The sequence below is a fragment of the Schistocerca cancellata genome, chromosome 1, assembly GCF_023864275.1.
Source record: "Schistocerca cancellata isolate TAMUIC-IGC-003103 chromosome 1, iqSchCanc2.1, whole genome shotgun sequence".
Classification (NCBI taxonomy): Eukaryota; Metazoa; Arthropoda; class Insecta; order Orthoptera; family Acrididae; genus Schistocerca; species Schistocerca cancellata.
In genome coordinates, this window is record NC_064626.1 from 588,027,109 (window position 1) to 588,045,854 (window position 18,746).

Genomic DNA, 18,746 nt, shown 5'->3' on the forward strand with positions numbered 1-18,746 from the left:
CAAATGATGTCCCCTTTTGAAATAATAGTAACCCAGTCTTGCGTCAAACATAATTCTGTATGAACAACACACTTTCCTACCATATTTCCCAAAGCACTCCAGATGTTTTTGCATTTGAAAGCTATGTATCTTGGAAGATAATGTTAAAGCTTTCTCCTTCACGTTTTCATTGGTACACACTGAAAAACTAAGCTCGAAGACTAAGATCAGGTGTTCATCATCTGTAGCAACGTCAAATGATTTATCAGTTACTCTGATACATACATCACCAGAGACAAAACGTGTAAATTCTTCCCGAGCTTCAACAGCAGGTGTCGTGTAGTTTTCAACAGCAGAATTCTTATTCCTGTCATTTGTAGTCGAAGCACCTACATACAAAGGCATTTAACTTGCACATCCGGCCAGTATAAATAAACGAATTCTGTTTTTCGCTTTGAAAGGTGTGGGATGGTTGCAAAATACACCAACTCCTCGAATTCTAGAAAATAAATTTTAAGACAATCTCGATTCAGTCTGGCTCTCAATATGTAAGTTGTCCCAGAATTTCTCAGATCATTTTAGAGTACAAAAAGTGAATTTATTGGTATAATGAATCCCTTTGTTTTCCCTATTCGCATATTAAAACAAATGTCTATTAATGCTTTCAGAGAGTTTTCCTGACTTCTGATATAAAACCCGTGACCACTTATAAGTGCAGCTGTATGATCTTTATGATATCTCGAGTTCAGTACATCGAAAACATCGTTCTCCAGCTCAATGAAGCTTTTTACGCGATCTTTGTGCAGAGGATATTTCACAGCTTGGGCAGCCATTCGGACATTCTGACGATCACGTCGACTGACATTAAGGGGAACCTCCGATATGTGATGAATGATCGAAACGTCATCTTCCTGATGACGAACAAGATCGTCTTTCACAATTTTTGTAATCACGTACTATCAGGAAAGGCGGTACGATCATCAAAGGAATTATTTCTTAATAATATCAGCAAACGCGGACCATAAAATAAACAGACTTCTCTGTTAAGATCAACAGGAGTCGCAAAAAAGTCTTTGATGAAGACACATCAAGTTGCTTCCTAACTACCAGATATTTCTCCTCCCATGTCACACGCAAAAGATACGATATAAAGTCTTGCATATTCAATTTCTTTTATGATATTCTGCAACAAATCACTAGACACTAGCCGGCCGCGGTGTCCGAGTGGTTCTAGGCACTTCAGTTCGGAACCGCGTGACTGCTACGGTCGCAGGTTCGAATCCTGCCTCGGACATATATGTGTGTCATGTCCTTAGGTTAGTTAGGTTTAAGTAGTTCTAAGTTGTAGGGGACTGATGACCTCAAAGCCACTTGAACCATTTTTTGAGCTAGACACTATAACATCAGAGTCTTAATACACCGCTACTTCCACTTTGGAAACAAGCTGCTTACCATGGCGGCTTGGACATTCTTGTGTGGTACGAGCACCACACCGTCGAACGAATCGTAAGTGACACGACCGTCAACATTCATTTCGTCATAGCTTAGTTGCCTCTGATGACGTGAAAATTTCTGACCTAGCTTTAATTAACTCCTAAATTGGTTTCAAAATACCTGGTTGGCACTACAATTGTTTTGTCCAATTTTTGGAGTGTTGACCCACAGGGAAAACGGTAGTTCTTCCTCCGCAGACACGTGTATGCTTTATGAGATGAAGCTCTCAAAGTAGGAGCATTTGCAATGACCTCTAGCTCCAGTGTACTTTCTTTCTCTTCTGTAACAAGCAGCGGATTTGACCTGGTGTGAAACACTGAGAAAGTATAGTTCTCGTATCCGAGCATAAACACTTATGCCTCTTAGTTTGAGAAACATTACGATTTTTGTAGATGCAGCGTACATTTTAATTTTTCATAGACTAAATGTTTTGTTCCAGTAGAGCATTTTTAATCCTCAAACTAACCGGTTATTTCTTTAGTTCTAGAATTCTCTGGTCTTTAACTGAAATTATCGGACCAGTACAAGGGTCTGTGTTGTTAGATTTGTCCAGCTGTCCTTTCATCGTGGCCGTACCGTTCTAGGCGCTACAGTCTGGAGCCGAGCGACCGCTACGGTTGCAGGTTCGAATCCTGCTTCGGGCATGGATGTGTGTGATGTCCTTAGGTTAGTAGGTTTAATTAGGTCTAAGTTCTAGGCGTCTGATGACCCCAGAAGTTAGGTCGCATATTACTCACAGCCATTTGAACAATTTTTGTTTTGTTTTGTCTTTTCTTCGAAGGAGTATTATCAATGTTGAGAGAGGTCTTTTGTCTAGTGTTCTAAAAAAATGTGTCAAATGGCTCTGAGCACTATGGAACTCAACTTCTGAGGTCATCAGTCCCCTGGAACTTGGAACTTCTTAAACCTAACTAACCTAAGGAAATCACACACATCTATGCCCGAGGCAGGATTCGAACCTGCGACCGTAGCAGTCACGCTGTTCCGGACTGAAGCGCCTAGAACCGCTCGGTCACAGCGGCCGGCTTTTAGTGTTCTAGCATCACGACGACGTTCTCTCTCTGTTAAAACGCTGTCGGTAAGATTTACGGTGGTAGGACCTGCGGTTACAAATTTATTTTCGTGCCAATTTGGCATTTGATGAGATGGAACAGAATTACCCTGCAGCAGTTTTCGTGTACGTATACATAATAATTCATTTTGCAAGTCTCGTTTGCAACCACTTTCACAGAAATGTACAGAACAAATACTTGCCCTTTCTAAATTATAATTTTGTCCCTTCCCCATTTTTTGGAAAAAGGGTGGTAAATTACGCCTTCAACTTTACGTCCGCTATTGCTACGTTCAACAACTGCTAATTACGACGTATTTGTAGACATTAATCCCAAATATTCACAGAAAAAGCTGCTTAATAACTGAAAACTCGGCAGGCCAAGCAATACAAATTAGTGCGGAACACGAACACACAAGCACACCTCAGTAAAAACACTGAGCGACAGTGGTGAAATTAACCAGCGGCAGCTGCTACGTGACGTCACAGATCACAATTCAAATGGATCAAAAGGCTCTGAGCACTATGGGACTTAACTTCTGAGGTCATCAGTCCCCTAGAACTTAGAACTACTTAATCGTAACTAACCTAAGGACATCACACACACCCATGCCCGAGGCAAGATTCGAACCTGCGACCATAGCGGTCGCGCTGTTCCAGACTGTAGCGCCTAGAACCGCTCGGCCACTCCGGCCGGCAGATCGCAATTCAATACTGCAAACAAAAGTGCAGGACGTCGATTACATACTTACTAATTAACACTTAGATAAGAGACTTTGCCAAGTAAGACTAAAAGAAGAGAGAGAAAAATCCTGATTCGGAGAGAGAGTTGAGAGGAAACTTAACCAGCTCCAGTAGCAGACGCGACGAGAGAGTCGTCTCGTATCTCGGAGAGTTTCCTGTAGAAATTTCAAGAGTGAACGTTTCAAGAAGAGTAGTGTAATACATTACCTTTCCCCACATATGTATCCCACATATTACGACTCATACGGAGCTTACAGACATTCTTCCGTAACACCATAAGGGAACAGAACAGAAAAGAGGGCAAATAATAATGTAGACTCCTCTTCCACATATTGTGAGTAGCCTAGTGGAGAACACGTGTTGGAATATCATTCCAAGGTTACGGAGGTAAAACTTGTTTAACTGACACTGAAGTAGGTAGATGAAATTATAAAAAAAAGAGATAGGCCAGATTATAAAAAATATGCAGCAAAGGTCCATTGATGCGAACTGTGTTGTTTTTCCACTAAACAAATAATCCGGATTTGTTATAAACGAACCAAAACCTTCACCTTACATAGCATGACCCACACGTAGACAGGTACAACAAATTTCCTAGATAGTCGCCATATCTCCAGGAAACATTAAGGAAATTGTGACGTACTTTTACAGCGTTAAAATGATTAAAATAATGGCAGTTTGTAATAATGAAATATGATTCATTTTTGTGGTATTACTATATAGGCTCAGATGCCAATCGTGTGTCTGGTTCTATGCTGCAAAAAATGATGATGCTGCTTCTGACTATTCCTTCAGCTTACAGTATGTACTCTATAGGACAGGAAAACGGAGAGCTAAGTGGTGATACTGATAGACCGCTGTGAAAGAGGGATATGTAACGCCGCGAAACCTAAAAGTAGAAACTGGAATCTTGCAGACCGATGATGTGGCTGTGGTGGTCTGAAGATTGAAAAGTGCTTTAATGAGTGGAAATGGTTGCGTGGGCTACAGTTGGTGCAATGGGAAGGATTTATTCAAATTTCTCGTTTAGAAACAGGAGATATCTTGAAATTTCCTTCGTGTAGTATATGGATGGTGTGAGGGTAGAGGGAGAGGCGGTACGTGTGTCATGCTTGTATAGGTGCGGTAGTAACTCGGAATTTGAGCCGATGTGAGTTATTAAGTCAGAATTAAGTAGCTAAAATGTTCCAGGAATCTGAGGAGAGGGGTAATTCAATCCGTTGGAAGAGATACGTAAAGGAGAGGGAAGTAGAACACGGAAGACAAGGTCATCTGAGGAGTGGAATTATTGCCGCGATGCGGAGGTCTCGGATGAAGTTTCTGCGGGTCTGGAGGAAGGTGATAATAGTAATCTCAATATATGGCCTGTTAGTAGCATTAGTAAACTTAGCCTACTTTGTGATTCTTGATTCATGGTTAGTAAGCACGTGATGAAGCTATCACAGTATGTTATTAAGTTTGATGGGATTGTTACAGATGGTGGTGTGGAACTCAAGGAAATTGCAACGATAGTACTATAGCCCTACCCCCATGAACCACGGACCTTACCGTTGTTGGGAAGGCTTGCGTGCTTCAGTGATACAGATGGCCGTACCATAGGTGCAACCACAACGGAGGGGTATGTGTTGAGAGGCCCGACAAAAGTGTGGTTCCTGAAGAGGTGCAGCAGCCTTTTCAGTAGTTGCAGGGGCAACAGTCTGGATGATTGACTGATATGGACTTGCAACACTAACCAAAACGGCCTTGCTGTTGTGGTACTGCGAACGGCTGAAAGCAAGGGGAAGCTACAGCTGTAATTTTTCCCGAGCGCATGCCGTTTTACTTTATGGTTAAATGATGATGGCGTCCTTTAGGGTAAAATATTCCGGAAGTAAAATAGTCCCCCATTCGGATCTCCGGGCGGGGACTATTCAAGTGGACGTCGTTATCAGGAAAAAGAGAACTGGCGTTCTACGGATCGGAGCGTCGAATGTCAGATCCCTTAATCGAGCAGGTAGGTTAGAAAATTTAAAAAGGGAAATGGATTGGTTAAAGTTAGGTATAGTGGGAATTAGTGAAGTTCGAAGGCAGGAGGAACAAGGCTTTTGGTCAGGTGAATACAGGGTTATAAATACAAAATCAAATAGGGGTAATGCAGGAGTAGGTTTAATAATGAATAAAAAAATTGGAGTGTGGGTAAACTACTACAAACGGCACAGTAAATGCATTATTGTGGCCAAGATAGACACGAAGCCCAAGCCTACTACAGTAGTACAAGTTTATATGCCAACTAGCTCTGCAGATGATGAAGAACTTGATGAAATGTATGAGGATATAAAAGAAATTATTCAGGTAGTGAAGGGAAACGAAAATTTAATAGTTATGGATGACTGGAATTCGAGAGTAGGAAAAGGGAGATAAGGAAACATAGTGGGTGAAAATGGATTGGGGGAGAGAAATGAAAGAGGATACCGTCTGGTAGAATTTTGCACACAGCATAACTTAATCATAGCTAACACTTGGTTCAAGAATCATAAAAGAAGGTTGTATACATGGAAGAATCCTGGAGATACTAGAAGGTATCAAAAATATTATATAATGGTAAGTCAGTGATTTAGGATCCAGGTGTTACATTTTAAGACATTTCCAGGGGCAGATGTGGACTCTGACCACAATCTATTGGTTATGAACTGTAGGTTAAAATTGAAGAAACTGCAAGAAGGTGGAAATTTAAGGAGATGGGACCTGGATAAACTGACTAAACGAGAGGTTGTACAGAGTTTCCGGGAGAGCATAAGGGAACAATTGACAGAAACGGGGGAAAGAAGTACAGTAGAAGAAGAGTGGGTAGCTCTGAGGGATGAAGTAGTGAATTCACCAGAGGATCAAGTAGGTAAAAAGGACGAGGGCTAGTAGAAATCCTTGGGAAACAGAAGAAGTATTCCAGAATGAGATTTTCACTCTGCAGCGGACTGTACGCTGATATGAAACTTCCTGGCAAATTAAAACTGTGTGCCCGACCGAGATTTGAACTCGAGACCTTTGCCTTTCGCGTGTAAGTGCTCTACCATCTGAGCTACCGCAGCACGACTCACGCCCGCTCCTCACAGATTCACCTCTGCCAATATCTCGTCTCCTTACTACCAAATTTTAGAGAAGCTCTCCTGCGAACCTTGCAGAACTAGCACTCCTGAAAGAAAGGATACTGCGGAGACATGGCTTAGCCACAGCCTGGGGGTTGTTTCCAGAATGAGATTTTCACTCTGCAGCGGAGTGTGCACTGATATGAAACTTCCTGGCAGATTAAAACTGTGTGCCCGACCGAGACACGAACTCGGGACCTTTGCCTTTCGCGGACAAGTGCTCTACCATCTGAGCTACCGAAGCACGACTCACGCCCGGTCCTCACAGTTTCACTTCCGCTCGGATGGTAGAGCACTTGCCCGCGAAAGGCAAAGGTCCCGAGTTCGAGTCTCGATCGGGCCCACAGTTTTAATCTGCCAGGAAGTTCCATACCTGCGTACACTCCGCTGCAGAGTGATAATCTCATTCTGGAAACATCCCCCAGGCTGTGGCTAAGCCATGTCTCCACAGAACCCTTTCTTTCAGGAGTGCTACTTTTGCAAGTTTCGCAGGAGAGCTTCTGTAAAGTTTGGAAGGTAGGAGACGAGTTACTGGCAGAAGTAAAGCTGTGAGGACGGGGCGTGAGTCGTGCTTGGGTAGCTCAGTGGTAAAGCATTTGACCGCGAAAGGCAAAGGTTGCGGGTTCGAGTCTCGGTCCGGCACACAGTTTTAATCTGCCAGGAAATTTCATATCAGCGCACAGTCCGCTGCAGAGTGATAAACTCATTCCGCCCTATACATGCCTAGCGTCTTAAATAATCAATTATCTTCGGAAAGTTCTCCGCTAGACTTTGTTGTTTATCCTTACGGTATGGAGTCAATTACATCACAAAGCATTATTGTCATTAAGAGTAAATAGGCAATATGGTGATTCTAATTTATCATCTACATCTACTTCTATATGGATACTCTGGAAATCGCGCACACGTGCCTGGCAAATAATTCTCTATTATTCCAATCTTGAACAGTGCGTGGAAGAAGCGAATACTATATATTCCAGCGAGAGCTCTGATTTCTCTTGTTTTATTATGATCTTTCCTCCCTAGGCAGGTCACCGTCAACAAAATATTTTCACATTTGGAGGAGAAAGTTGCTGATTGAAATTTCGTGAGAATATTCCACCGCAACCAAATAAGTCTTTGCTTTATGTCCACCCCAAATTCTGCATCATGTCAGTGACACATCCTCCCTATTTCGCGATAATACGAAACATGCCGCTCCTCTTTGAACTTTCTCGATGTACCCTTTTAGTGCTATCTGGTAAGGGTCCCACGCCGCGCAGCAGTACTTCAAAAGAGGGCAGACAAGCGTAGTGTGGACAATAAACCGCAGTCTTTGCTATTCTTTCTCCACACTATTTTCTACGTGTTCTTTCTGCTTTAAATTGTTCATAATTGTATTTCGTAGGTACTTAGGCCTTTAGATTTGGTTGAATTATCGTGTAACTGAAGGTTAACTCATTCCTTTTAGCACTCATGTGGATGACATCACACTCTTCATTATACAGTGTCAATTGTGCATCTTCGTACGATACAAATATCTTTTCTGAGTCGTTTTGCGATATGTTTTGATCTTCTCATGACTTCGCTAGACGGTAAACGACAGCGTCATCAGCAAATAACCTGAGACGCCTGCTCGGATTGTCTCCTAAGTCGTTTGTATAGATAACGGACAGCAGAGTTCCTATAATACTACCTTGAGGAACCCAAGAAATCACTTCGGTTTTACTCGATGACTTTCAGTCAGTTACTGTGAACTGTGACATCTCTGACAGGTAGTCACGAATCCAGTCATGTAACTGAGACGATATTCCATAAGCAGACAATTTCACTACAAGCCGGTTGTGTGGTACAGTGTCAAAAGCTTACAGAAAATCTAGAAATATGGAATCAATTTGAAATCCCTTGTCAATTGCATTCAGCACTTTGTGTGAGTGAAGTGTTAGTTGTGTTTCACAAGAACGATGTTTTCGAAGCCCATTGTGACTGTGTGACAATAGACCGTTCTTTTCATGGTAATTCATAATGTTCGAACATAGCTGCAAATCGACTTTAATGAAATGAAGAGTTCAGTGGATTACTCCTACTACCTCTGTTGAATGTTGGTATCACCCGTGCATATTTCCAGTCTTTGGGTACGGACCGTTCGTTGGGCGAGCGCCTATATATAATTGTTAAGGATGGAGCTACTGCGTCATCGTACTGTGGAAACAACCCAATTGGCGTACAGTCTGAATCGGAAGACTTGTTTGTATTAAGTGATTTTGATTGCTTCACTATTCCGAGGATATCTACAACTGTGAGCGAAGTCATCGATATGTTATTTAACATCAGCACAGAAGTGAAGTACGAACGAGAATACATTAATCCACAAGGGAAAGATACCATATTGTTTCGCGAATTTATCTGTGAGTTAACATGGGAATTAATGAAACGCCGGCCGGTGTGGCCGTGCGGTTCTACGTGCTTCAGTGTGGAACCGCGTGGCCGCTACGGTCGCAGTTTCGAATCCTGCTTGGGGCATGGGTGTGTGTGATGTCCTAATGTTAGTTAGGTTTAAGTAGTTCTAAGTTCTAGGGGACTGATGACCTCAGATGTTAAGTTCCATAGTGCTCAGAGCCATTTTGAATTAATGAAACTTGGTACATTAACGAGGTTTTTCAAACAAGACCTCATCTCTTCGTTGAATATGTATGGACAGCAACGGCTGAATAGATTGTACAAATGACGGAATGAATGAGAAATAAGCTAAGATATAATTGCTGTTACATCAACACATGAAATTTACAACGAAAACGTGATGAAAATATACGTAGGAAGCAGATGGCCAGGAGTGCAGTGCTGTATAACGGAAACAGTGGGATTCCATTATGTTGCGACAGAGGTAAATACACAGTAGCTCATTAGTACGCTATGAGATTCACACATTGGACAGAGCTCATAATGTCTCTTGCCTTTCTCGTATTACCATTTCCATGTCATAGGTAGATTACGCAGTAACTGAACAAATATTTTGCAGCAGAATAACTAATTACAGCAATGTTTTCTTCGTATACCTCCCTAGATGAAGATCGCAAAGATAATCTGGCAAAAATTATTTGCAATTTACCATTAATTGTATCTGAATGTGTGGAGATCAGACTGTGTTTTCTAAATCCCAGTCTTATAGGTAAAATTAAGTGTTCCTATGTCGTTCTACCTGTTACGCTGGAACCTGATAACGTTCTTAATATATTGGTCCTTAACGAACGATGTAAGTTTCACGTCGCTGTTAACACATGTTTAGCTCTTGCAGGGCCGAAGTAAGTTCTTATGAATTTCTTCGATTTTGTAGACAGTGTGCGAGGTTTAACACGACTTTCCTAAGCCATTCGCGAGAATATTAAGACAGTTTCATTAATTTAGCGTCTGCCGTTTTCATTCCTAACATTGAACTGAGTTATTGGATCGTCTCTAGCGGCATCAATTACGAGGAAAGTAAGTGACAGTTCACTTTCTGCTTGTCACTATTACAGGGCTTCTCCCTTCAATTAGGAGAGTAGGGGATATCATTCACACATTAAAACAATCTATAATTGTCTTAGGAAACATGTTGAAATGTTCCCACCTAGTAATAGTTGACTTTTCTGCTGGGGGGGGGGGGGGCTAGTTGTGTAGACCCTTCACCTAGATGTCGCTTAAATAATCCTGCTGGGGAAACTTTCAATGAGATTTCAGATTGTCTGTGGAGAAATAGCGTACCATTCTTCCTCACGAACAGAAACTAGAGAAGATAATGACGTTAGACCTCTGGAGCGAGGTCGCAGTTGTAACTCATCCCAAAGGTTATCCATTAGGCTCAAGTTGCGACACTGAGCGGGCTACTCCATTTTCGGTATGTTGTCGTCCCCAAACCATTGCTTAACATGTGCTGCCTTATGACAATGTGTATTCGTATGCTGATTGGATCATGGTCAGCAGACTGTTCCTGTTCTGTCTGCGCTACTCAATGCTGTAAGATGTATTCCTCTGCAGTGAACGTTTCTTTAATAGCGAACATCGAAAAATACTTGACATAGTACAACACCACGTCCTCCATAATTCACTGTGGCCGCTAAACTCAATGGCAATTATACTTCTCCATGCCTTCACGAAACCCAAATTCTTCCATCGTATTGCCGCTGGGTGTAGCATGAATAGTCACTCCAAATCTTTCGTTTTCAGTCATTCCATGTCTGGTGGCAACGTTATTTACATCAGGTGAAGCTTCGCTTTTGTTAGTATCGCCTAAGGGAATTTGTAGCTTACGAGGAGAAGATCGACCATTGTACCTGCCTTCTTTCTAACGCACTATGCTGGGCTCCTAGTAGCGCTTTGGAACTAACGAATGATTCCTTCGGCTGATTTCATGCAATTTTCTACAAACCCCTTCAGCTATGTTTGACGCTCCCTGTTAGCCAATTTCATGAAGTCCGAGTGGTCTCGTTTATGCTATGATTTTTCTTTCGCTTTTCTACTTCAGAGTCAAGTCGACCTAGATAGCTCAAGAAGGGTTGAAATATTCCCAGTGGATTTGTTAATCGAGTGTCAACCAGTGACTAACTCACGTTCGAAGTCATTTTACTCTCCTGGCAGAAATGTTCAGCTGGAGATGCTTCTCTACTGAGACCACAACACTTTACCACCACTCATGACGTCCAAAGTTCACTTACGCGTTGCATACATGTGTCCCTATACTTATGATCAGTTAGTGTATATATCTTACACTTTTTGTCCTGGCACGGTAGACGTAACATGCCCATCCCGTCGTACCGGAAGCGTTGTTTTCATGATTTGGCTAATGATTTGGCAGAGACTACCCCTTGAGGGTGTAGCATACCCTTCATCTTCTTAGGTCTACATGTACATCTACGTGATTACTCTGCTATTCGCAATAAAGTGCCTGGCGGAGATTTCAGTAAACCACCTTCAAGCTGTCTCTCTACCGTTCCACTCTTGAACGCCACTTGGGAAAAACGAGCACTTAAATTTTTCTTTGCGAGTCCTTATTTTTCTTATTTCAGCGTGATCATTATTTCTCCCTATGTAGGTGGGTGCCAACAGAATGTTTTCGTAATTGGAGGAGATAACTGCTGATTGAAATTTCTTGAGAAGATCCCGTCGAAACGTAAACGTCATTGTTTTAATGATTGCCACTCCAACTCACGTATCATACCTGTGGCCCTATCTCATCTGTTTCGCGATAATACAAAACGAGCTGCCCTTCTTTGTACTTTTTGATGTCATCCGTCAGTCCCACCTGATGCTGATCCCACACCGCACAGCAATACTCCAGAATATGACGGACAATCGTGGTATAAGCAGTCTCTTAAGTAGATCTGTGGAACCTTATAGGTGTTCTGTCAATCAATCGCAGTCTTTGGTTATCTCTACCCACAACATTACATATGTGATAATTCCAGTTTAGGTTATTTGTAATTGTAATCCCTTAGTATTTAGCTGAATTTACAGCCTTCACATTTGTGTGACTTATCGTATAATCGAAATTTAGCGAATTTCTTTTAGTGTTAATGTGAATGACTTGACACTTTTCCTCATTCAGGGTCAATTGCCAATTTTGGCAACATACAGACATCTTATCTAAATCATCTGGCAATTCGTTTTGGTCATCTGATGACATTAAAAGACGGTATATGAAAGCATAATCTGCAACAAATATAATACGGTTTCTCAGAATGTCTTTTATGTCGTTAATATAGACCAGGAACTATAGAGGTTTTAACATTTCCTTGGATAACGCCGGATATTACTTCTGTTTTACTCGATCACTTTCCGTCTGTTACTACGAACTGTGACCTTTCTGACAGGAAATCACGAATCCAGTCGCACAACTGAGGCGATATTCCGTAGTCACGCAGTTTGGTTGGAAGACGCTTGTGAGGAACGGTGTCGAGAGCCTTATGGAAATCTAAATATAAGAAATCAATTTGACATGCCCTGTCGATAGCATTTATTACTTAATGGGTATAAAGAGCTAGTCGGACGGAATGTCTTGCGGGCTCTCTTTATATTTTTCTGCATGTAGCTTCACAGAAAGTAAGGAAACAATCGGTGGCCCGTCAGGAAAACGAAATGTTAAAATGTTCAATATTCACGTCTGAACCACAGATTGTTTTCCTTCCCTTCTGCGGCTCAACACTCAGCAAAAATGATGAAGTCCTGGGAAGGCGAGGAATAAGACCTATTTTCCGATCCGTTCCTCCTTAGCGGGATTTTATAAATTAAGTGGCTGTATAATTAAGACTGTGTGTGAAAACTTCAACTGTGACTGCGGACATAACCTTAGCGGTGTTTGGACGCAAGCTATAGGCAGAAGATATTCGCCGCAGTGTTTCTGCTACCACGGGAGGAGTGGACCCACCAGCGTAGACGTTGACACCATCTGTGACAGCATTACGTAATCAGAAGCCGTCCATTGGCTATGTAAGACCACAAAAACCCCAGTTCTGACAATCAGCTGCCTCTGACGGAGACGATGGAGGTAGCCGATGAAAGCTCGAAATTTTACCCTGTACTGACGCTACAAGACGTCAGAGAACGTTTTATTCACTGTGCCGTCGCGGAGGATAACGTTCCCATGACGTGAAAGTAAACACAATAAATAATCGTAAGAGTGTGCCATCACAATACAAGAAAACTAACACAGCCAAAATGTGATAGCAGAAAACAAGGAACTAATAAATGATGAGACGCATACAGGATGTCTCACTTAACTCTGCCACCTCAAATTTCTCTGGAACAACAATACATATTCAAAACCAGTTTTCACCAGCATGAACGTACGGCAGGGCCTTAGGAAACCAAATACTATGCGAAATTTTATAAAGTAAAAAGAAATACTATTTTCAACACAAACGTGTGTATTTTTAAATTTTACATCACCTATTATTTCGTATGGAATCAATAGCACGAAAAATCACAAAAATAATGGCGTTGGTTGCAGCGCAATACGGCAATGACATCCACATAAATTGCGAAGCGAAGTTGACGCTTGAAATAAATGAAGCACCCACCTAGCGTACTCCGTAAGACTCAAGCGTGCACCTCACGCTGCCGGTAATCGTGATGTGATTGACGTACTACGTCAGTGAGGTGTTAATGTGTGGTGCGGTATTGTATGACAACACATCAGTGGCCCATATTTCATTGATGGCACTCTTAAAGGGGGATAGTTTAGCCATCTCTGGAGCTGTACCTCACTTGAACCGGACCAACTCTTATAATGTGTCAAGTAATGCAGTATCAGAATGATGGATATCCTGTGCATAATGATTATTGTTGCGAAACGACAACTAGAGCTACAATTGGTGGTAGTACACTTGGTTTTACGGTTCTAAACCTCATAGGTTCTGAAATGTTTGGCTTCTAAAGGATAACAACGGCGTCACAATTTCTAACGTAGTGCATCGCATGTAGTACTATGCTCAGAGCACGGGTTGCCTTCACTGGCGCCTATATCCTGCCGTAGACATACCAATATCACCACGGCACGCTCTACCTTCAGTGTACAAGTGTCTCCTAATCTGATCTTCTGAACTGCTCTCTTACTGTAACGTAATTCACATACGTTACCATATTAAAAACTGTTTCCTTGTTTCTTGTTACATTTGTCGTCATGTAGTCGATATGCCGGCCTGCAGTAATGAAGAAAACCTAGATATTATTTTGATTTATGGCGAATGGCACAGAAATGCTACCGCAGTGGTGACACTGCATGCTGAACGCTACCCAGATCGGCGGTTTCCGTCACATTTGGCAAAATCTGCAAGACACTCACGGAAACAGAAAGCTGGGCTCCCACAAAACGTCGACGTACAACGCCGGTGACTGGCAATGGAAATGAGATTGCTGTTTCGTCTGCTGCAGCACACAATCCTCAGATGGGTGTAGGAGCAATTTCACGAAATGTAGAAATAAGCCACAGTAGTGTGTGCAGAATCTTGCATCGACATCGGTTTCACCCGTTTCATACCTCACTACACCAAAAACTGTACGGATATGACTGTGAATCCCGCATTGCATTCTGTCGTTCTGCACTTCAGCAGTTGCAAGATAATCCAGTATTCCTATGCAATACGTTGTTTACGGACGAGACTTAATTTACAAATCATGGTAATGTGAATCTGCGTAACATGCACTAATGGTCCGTGCAAAATCCCCACTGCATTCGCGCGAGTTGCTCATCATCGACAGTGAAGTGTCAATGTTTGGTGAGGTATCATTGCTAACTGTATTGTAGGTCCCTACGTTTAGGGTGGAACACTGAATGGACAGCGATATGCATCATTTCTTCAACAAACACTAGTGATCCTCATGGTGGTTCTAGGATTGGAAACTTGTCTATCAATGTGGTCCCAACATGATGGATGTCCCGCACACAATGCAAAATTTGCCAGACACGTTCCAGAAGCGACATTTCCAAATAGGTGGATGAGGAGGGGAGATACTGTGCCATGGCCAGCACGGTCCCCCGACTTTACGCAAAGACTTCTTTCTATAGGGCGCAGTGACAGACAGAGTTTATCAAGAACCTCCAGCGACAGTAGAGGACATGCAACGTGGTACTACTGCGGCGTGTGCGGCAGTATCTATAGAAACTCTTCAATATGTGCAACACTCTCTCGTTACCCGTCTGTAAACGTGTATTAGTATAAACGGAGGGTGCTTTGAACATATGTTGGCGTGACAGTTTAATTGGTCAAGATGTGGATGTGTTTTCTATGTTGGATGTAATGCACATCAATACAGTTACTGTGGGCGACAGGGCACTAGTAGATGTTTTCAGCAAAGTGAATTCAAGTGTGTTACAATAATTCCAATCCCAAAGAAAGCAGGTGTTGACAGATGTGAAAGTTACCGAACTATCAGTTTAATAAGTGAAAGTTACCGAACTATCAGTTTAATAAGCCACAGCTGCAAAATACTAACGCGAATTCTTTACAGACGAATGGAAAAACTGATAGAAGCCGACCTCGGGGAAGATCAGTTTGGATTCCGTAGAAATGTTGGAACACGTGAGGCAATACTGACCTTACGACTTATCTTGGAAGAAAGATTAAGAAAAGGCAAACCCACGTTTCTAGCATTTGTAGACTTAGAGAAAGCTTTTGACAATGTTGACTGGAATACTCTCTTTCAAATTCTGAAGGTGGCAGGGGTAAAATACAGGGAGCGAAAGGCTATTTACAATTTGTACATAAACCAGATGGCAGTTATAAGAGTCGAGGGGCATGAAAGGGAAGCAGTGGTTGGGAAAGGAGTGAGACAGGGTTGTAGCCTCTCCCCGATGTTATTCAATCTGTATATTGAGCAAGCAGTAAAGGAAACAAAAGAAAAATTCGGAGTAGGTATTAAAGTCCATGGAGAAGGAGTAAAAACGTTGAGGTTCGCCGATGACATTGTAATTCTGTCAGAGACAGCAAAGGACTTGGAAGAGCAGTTGAACGGAATGGACAGTGTCTTGAAAGGAGGATATAAGATGAACATCAACAAAAGCAAAACGAGGATAATGGAATGTAGTCAAATTAAGTCGGGTGATGCTGAGGGAATTAGATTAGGAAATGAGACACTTAAAGTAGTAAAGGAGTTTTGCTATTTAGGGAGCAAAATAACTGATGATGGTCGAAGTAGAGAGGATATAAAATGTAGACTGGCAATGGCAAGGAAAGCGTTTCTCAAGAAGAGAAATTTGTTAACATCGAACATAGATTTAGGTGTCAGGAAGTCGTTTCTGAAAGTATTTGTATGGAGTGTAGCCATGTATGGAAGTGAAACATGGACGATAACTAGTTTGGACAAGAAGAGAATAGAAGCTTTCGAAATGTGGTGCTACAGAAGAATGCTGAAGATAAGGTGGGTAGATCACGTAACTAATGAGGAGGTATTGAATAGGATTAGGGAGAAGAGAAGTTTGTGGCACAACTTGGCTAGAAGAAGGGATCGGTTGGTAGGACATGTTCTTAGGCATCGAGGGATCACAAATTTAGCATTGGAGGGCAGCGTGGAGGGTAAAAATCGTAGAGGGAGACCAAGAGATCAATACACTAAGCAGATTCAGAAGGATGTAGGTTGCAGTAGGTACTGGGAGATGAAGAAGCTTGCACAGGATAGAATAGCATGGAGAGCTGCATCAAACCAGTCTCAGGACTGAAGACCACAACAACAACATTTCTAACTGTAGCTCTAGTTGTCATTTCGCTAGAATAAACACACATTTACAATTTGAAAAACATAACTGTGCATTAGACGTGTTACTTGTTTATTTTTGTGGATTGTGCATACCTTCGCATTGTGTGAGCTCCTGACACAGAAAGCGTGAGTTGCACGCTTGAGTGTCAGGATGCTCGCTAGCTGGGCGCTTTATTTATCTCAAGCCCCAACTTCAGTTCGAAATTTCTCTGGCTGTAATTGACGTATTTCGATGGTACCAAAGCCATTATTTGAGTGATGTTTGATGCTATTTGATTGCATACGAAATAATAGGGGGTGTCCATTTAAAAACACACATGTTTGTGTTGAAAATAGTGTTCGTTAACGTTTTAAAATTTCGCATAGTATTTGGTTTCCTAAGCCCCTGCCGTACGTTCATGCTGGTTAAAACTGTTTTTGAATATCTATTATTGTTCCAAAGATATTTCAGGTGACAGAGTTATGGAAGACACCCTGTGTAAATAAGAACTAAGGTTAAATCTTACTCAACTTGGGGTTCTTGGATCCATCCACATTCCATCGACGCTCACGACAGTCCTATGCGAACAGTAGACGAGCTTTACTTTCAGAATGCTCGTTCCCATGTGTCAGATCATAACGAGCTTCCCTTTGACAAAGCTGGAAATTTCAGTGGTTTTTCCCAGTGGCGGCTGGGGTCGTCCCAAGAATGATCCTGCATTCGTCACTACTGCACTTGTATACTCTAATTTTCTTTACCACTTTACTATCACATGTCGCCTCAAAGTAGCGTTCAGTCTGGTAGAGAGTAGTATTTATTGTGGTTTGGTTGAACGACGTTTGTATGATCGATAGTCAAACGAAATATAAGCAGGCTCGGTGACTCGTTGTTTGAGGATTTGCCTTATTTGTTGTTACAGGGCAGTTGCCAAAGAAACTTTACTCTACTTTGCAGATGAAATTGCTCTCGTAGAGCACTCAATTGTAACATGGCCGTAGGTGTCGTGGGTGCGCCACCGCGACATCCATCTGCTGACCGTCGGCCGCTACACCTACACCAGCGACCAGCGCTTCGAGGCCGTGCACTCGCCACTTACCGGTGACTGGACGCTGCGAATCCGATACCCGCAAAAGAAGGACTCCGGCGTCTACGAGTGCCAAGTCAGCACCACGCCGCCCATTGGACACGCCGTCCAACTCAGCATCGTAGGTAAAATAACGGTCGCTACTTCTGCCGTCTATTAGCTATAACAGCTAGGAAGGAAATTGATTCCACTGGCGACTGCATGCGTAATGCTTCAAAATACACACACTGCATTCCAGTAGTGAACAATATTGAAGGCAAATTAGCTAAATTGTAGTCAACACTGTATTCACTCTATGTTGGTCAAGATCTCTCCACGTAACATTACCAAGAATACAGGGTTATTCAGCTGCCCCTACTTATGTGTTTTATGGAACCCACAACGCTTTAAAGAACCACTAACTAGATATTAATATTCTCTCGCTCGCTGCACGCAAACTATTAGCCCTGTAATGAAAATGCACTGGACATTTTGAGTGAAATTTTAATGTAGTTTAATTTTGTACTGGTGTACGTTTCTCATTGGGGCGATGGTTTTTGAGTTATTGAAGAAAAACGTATTTGGAGTTCACATTTGTACGATTTTCTTGAATAATTCGGAAGCTATGGCCTGTAGTGAATTTATCCCGATACAAAATTGAACTTCATCGAATGTCTTACAAACGTTCATTTTTTCAGTAAGACTAACAGTTTGACCATAGTGAGCGAGAGAATATGAAAATCGTGCACGTTGCATGAAAGCCGCAGAGATGGTAGCTAAATCATCCCATGTGTAGAGCACAAAGACTGGTCGGAGTAGATATGTCGGTACTTCATGGGGTTAGTGATTCTGCCATGAGCAGTAAACGAATGTCTAAGCCTGCTCAGTTGCGGCTCTCTCACGGTGGAATAGATCATTTTACTACTTATTTTAAAGTAGAAAATGAAACTAGCTGTACTGTGGAAAGTTGAAACTGTAAGAGAAAGATTCGATGTCACTTACACATGTGTCCTTACGTACCCAATAAAAATTTTACGTTAAGAAAGGTGACGATTTCACATATTTTAAGGAGAATTGCTTAGGATTACAAGGACAATAAAAATACAA

At 42.0% G+C, this 18,746-nt stretch overlaps 1 protein-coding gene across 1 annotated transcript in view; it reads left to right on the forward strand.

Annotated features, from left to right (window-relative positions):
- The window catches only part of LOC126161901 (zwei Ig domain protein zig-8-like), a 172,576-nt gene that overhangs the window by 140,825 nt on the left and 13,005 nt on the right, over positions 1 to 18,746 (forward strand). Inside the window, exon 3 of the mRNA XM_049918064.1 lies at positions 17,575 to 17,785. Within this exon, the coding sequence (XP_049774021.1) occupies positions 17,575 to 17,785 (211 nt within the window). The remainder of the gene's footprint in view (positions 1 to 17,574; positions 17,786 to 18,746) is intronic.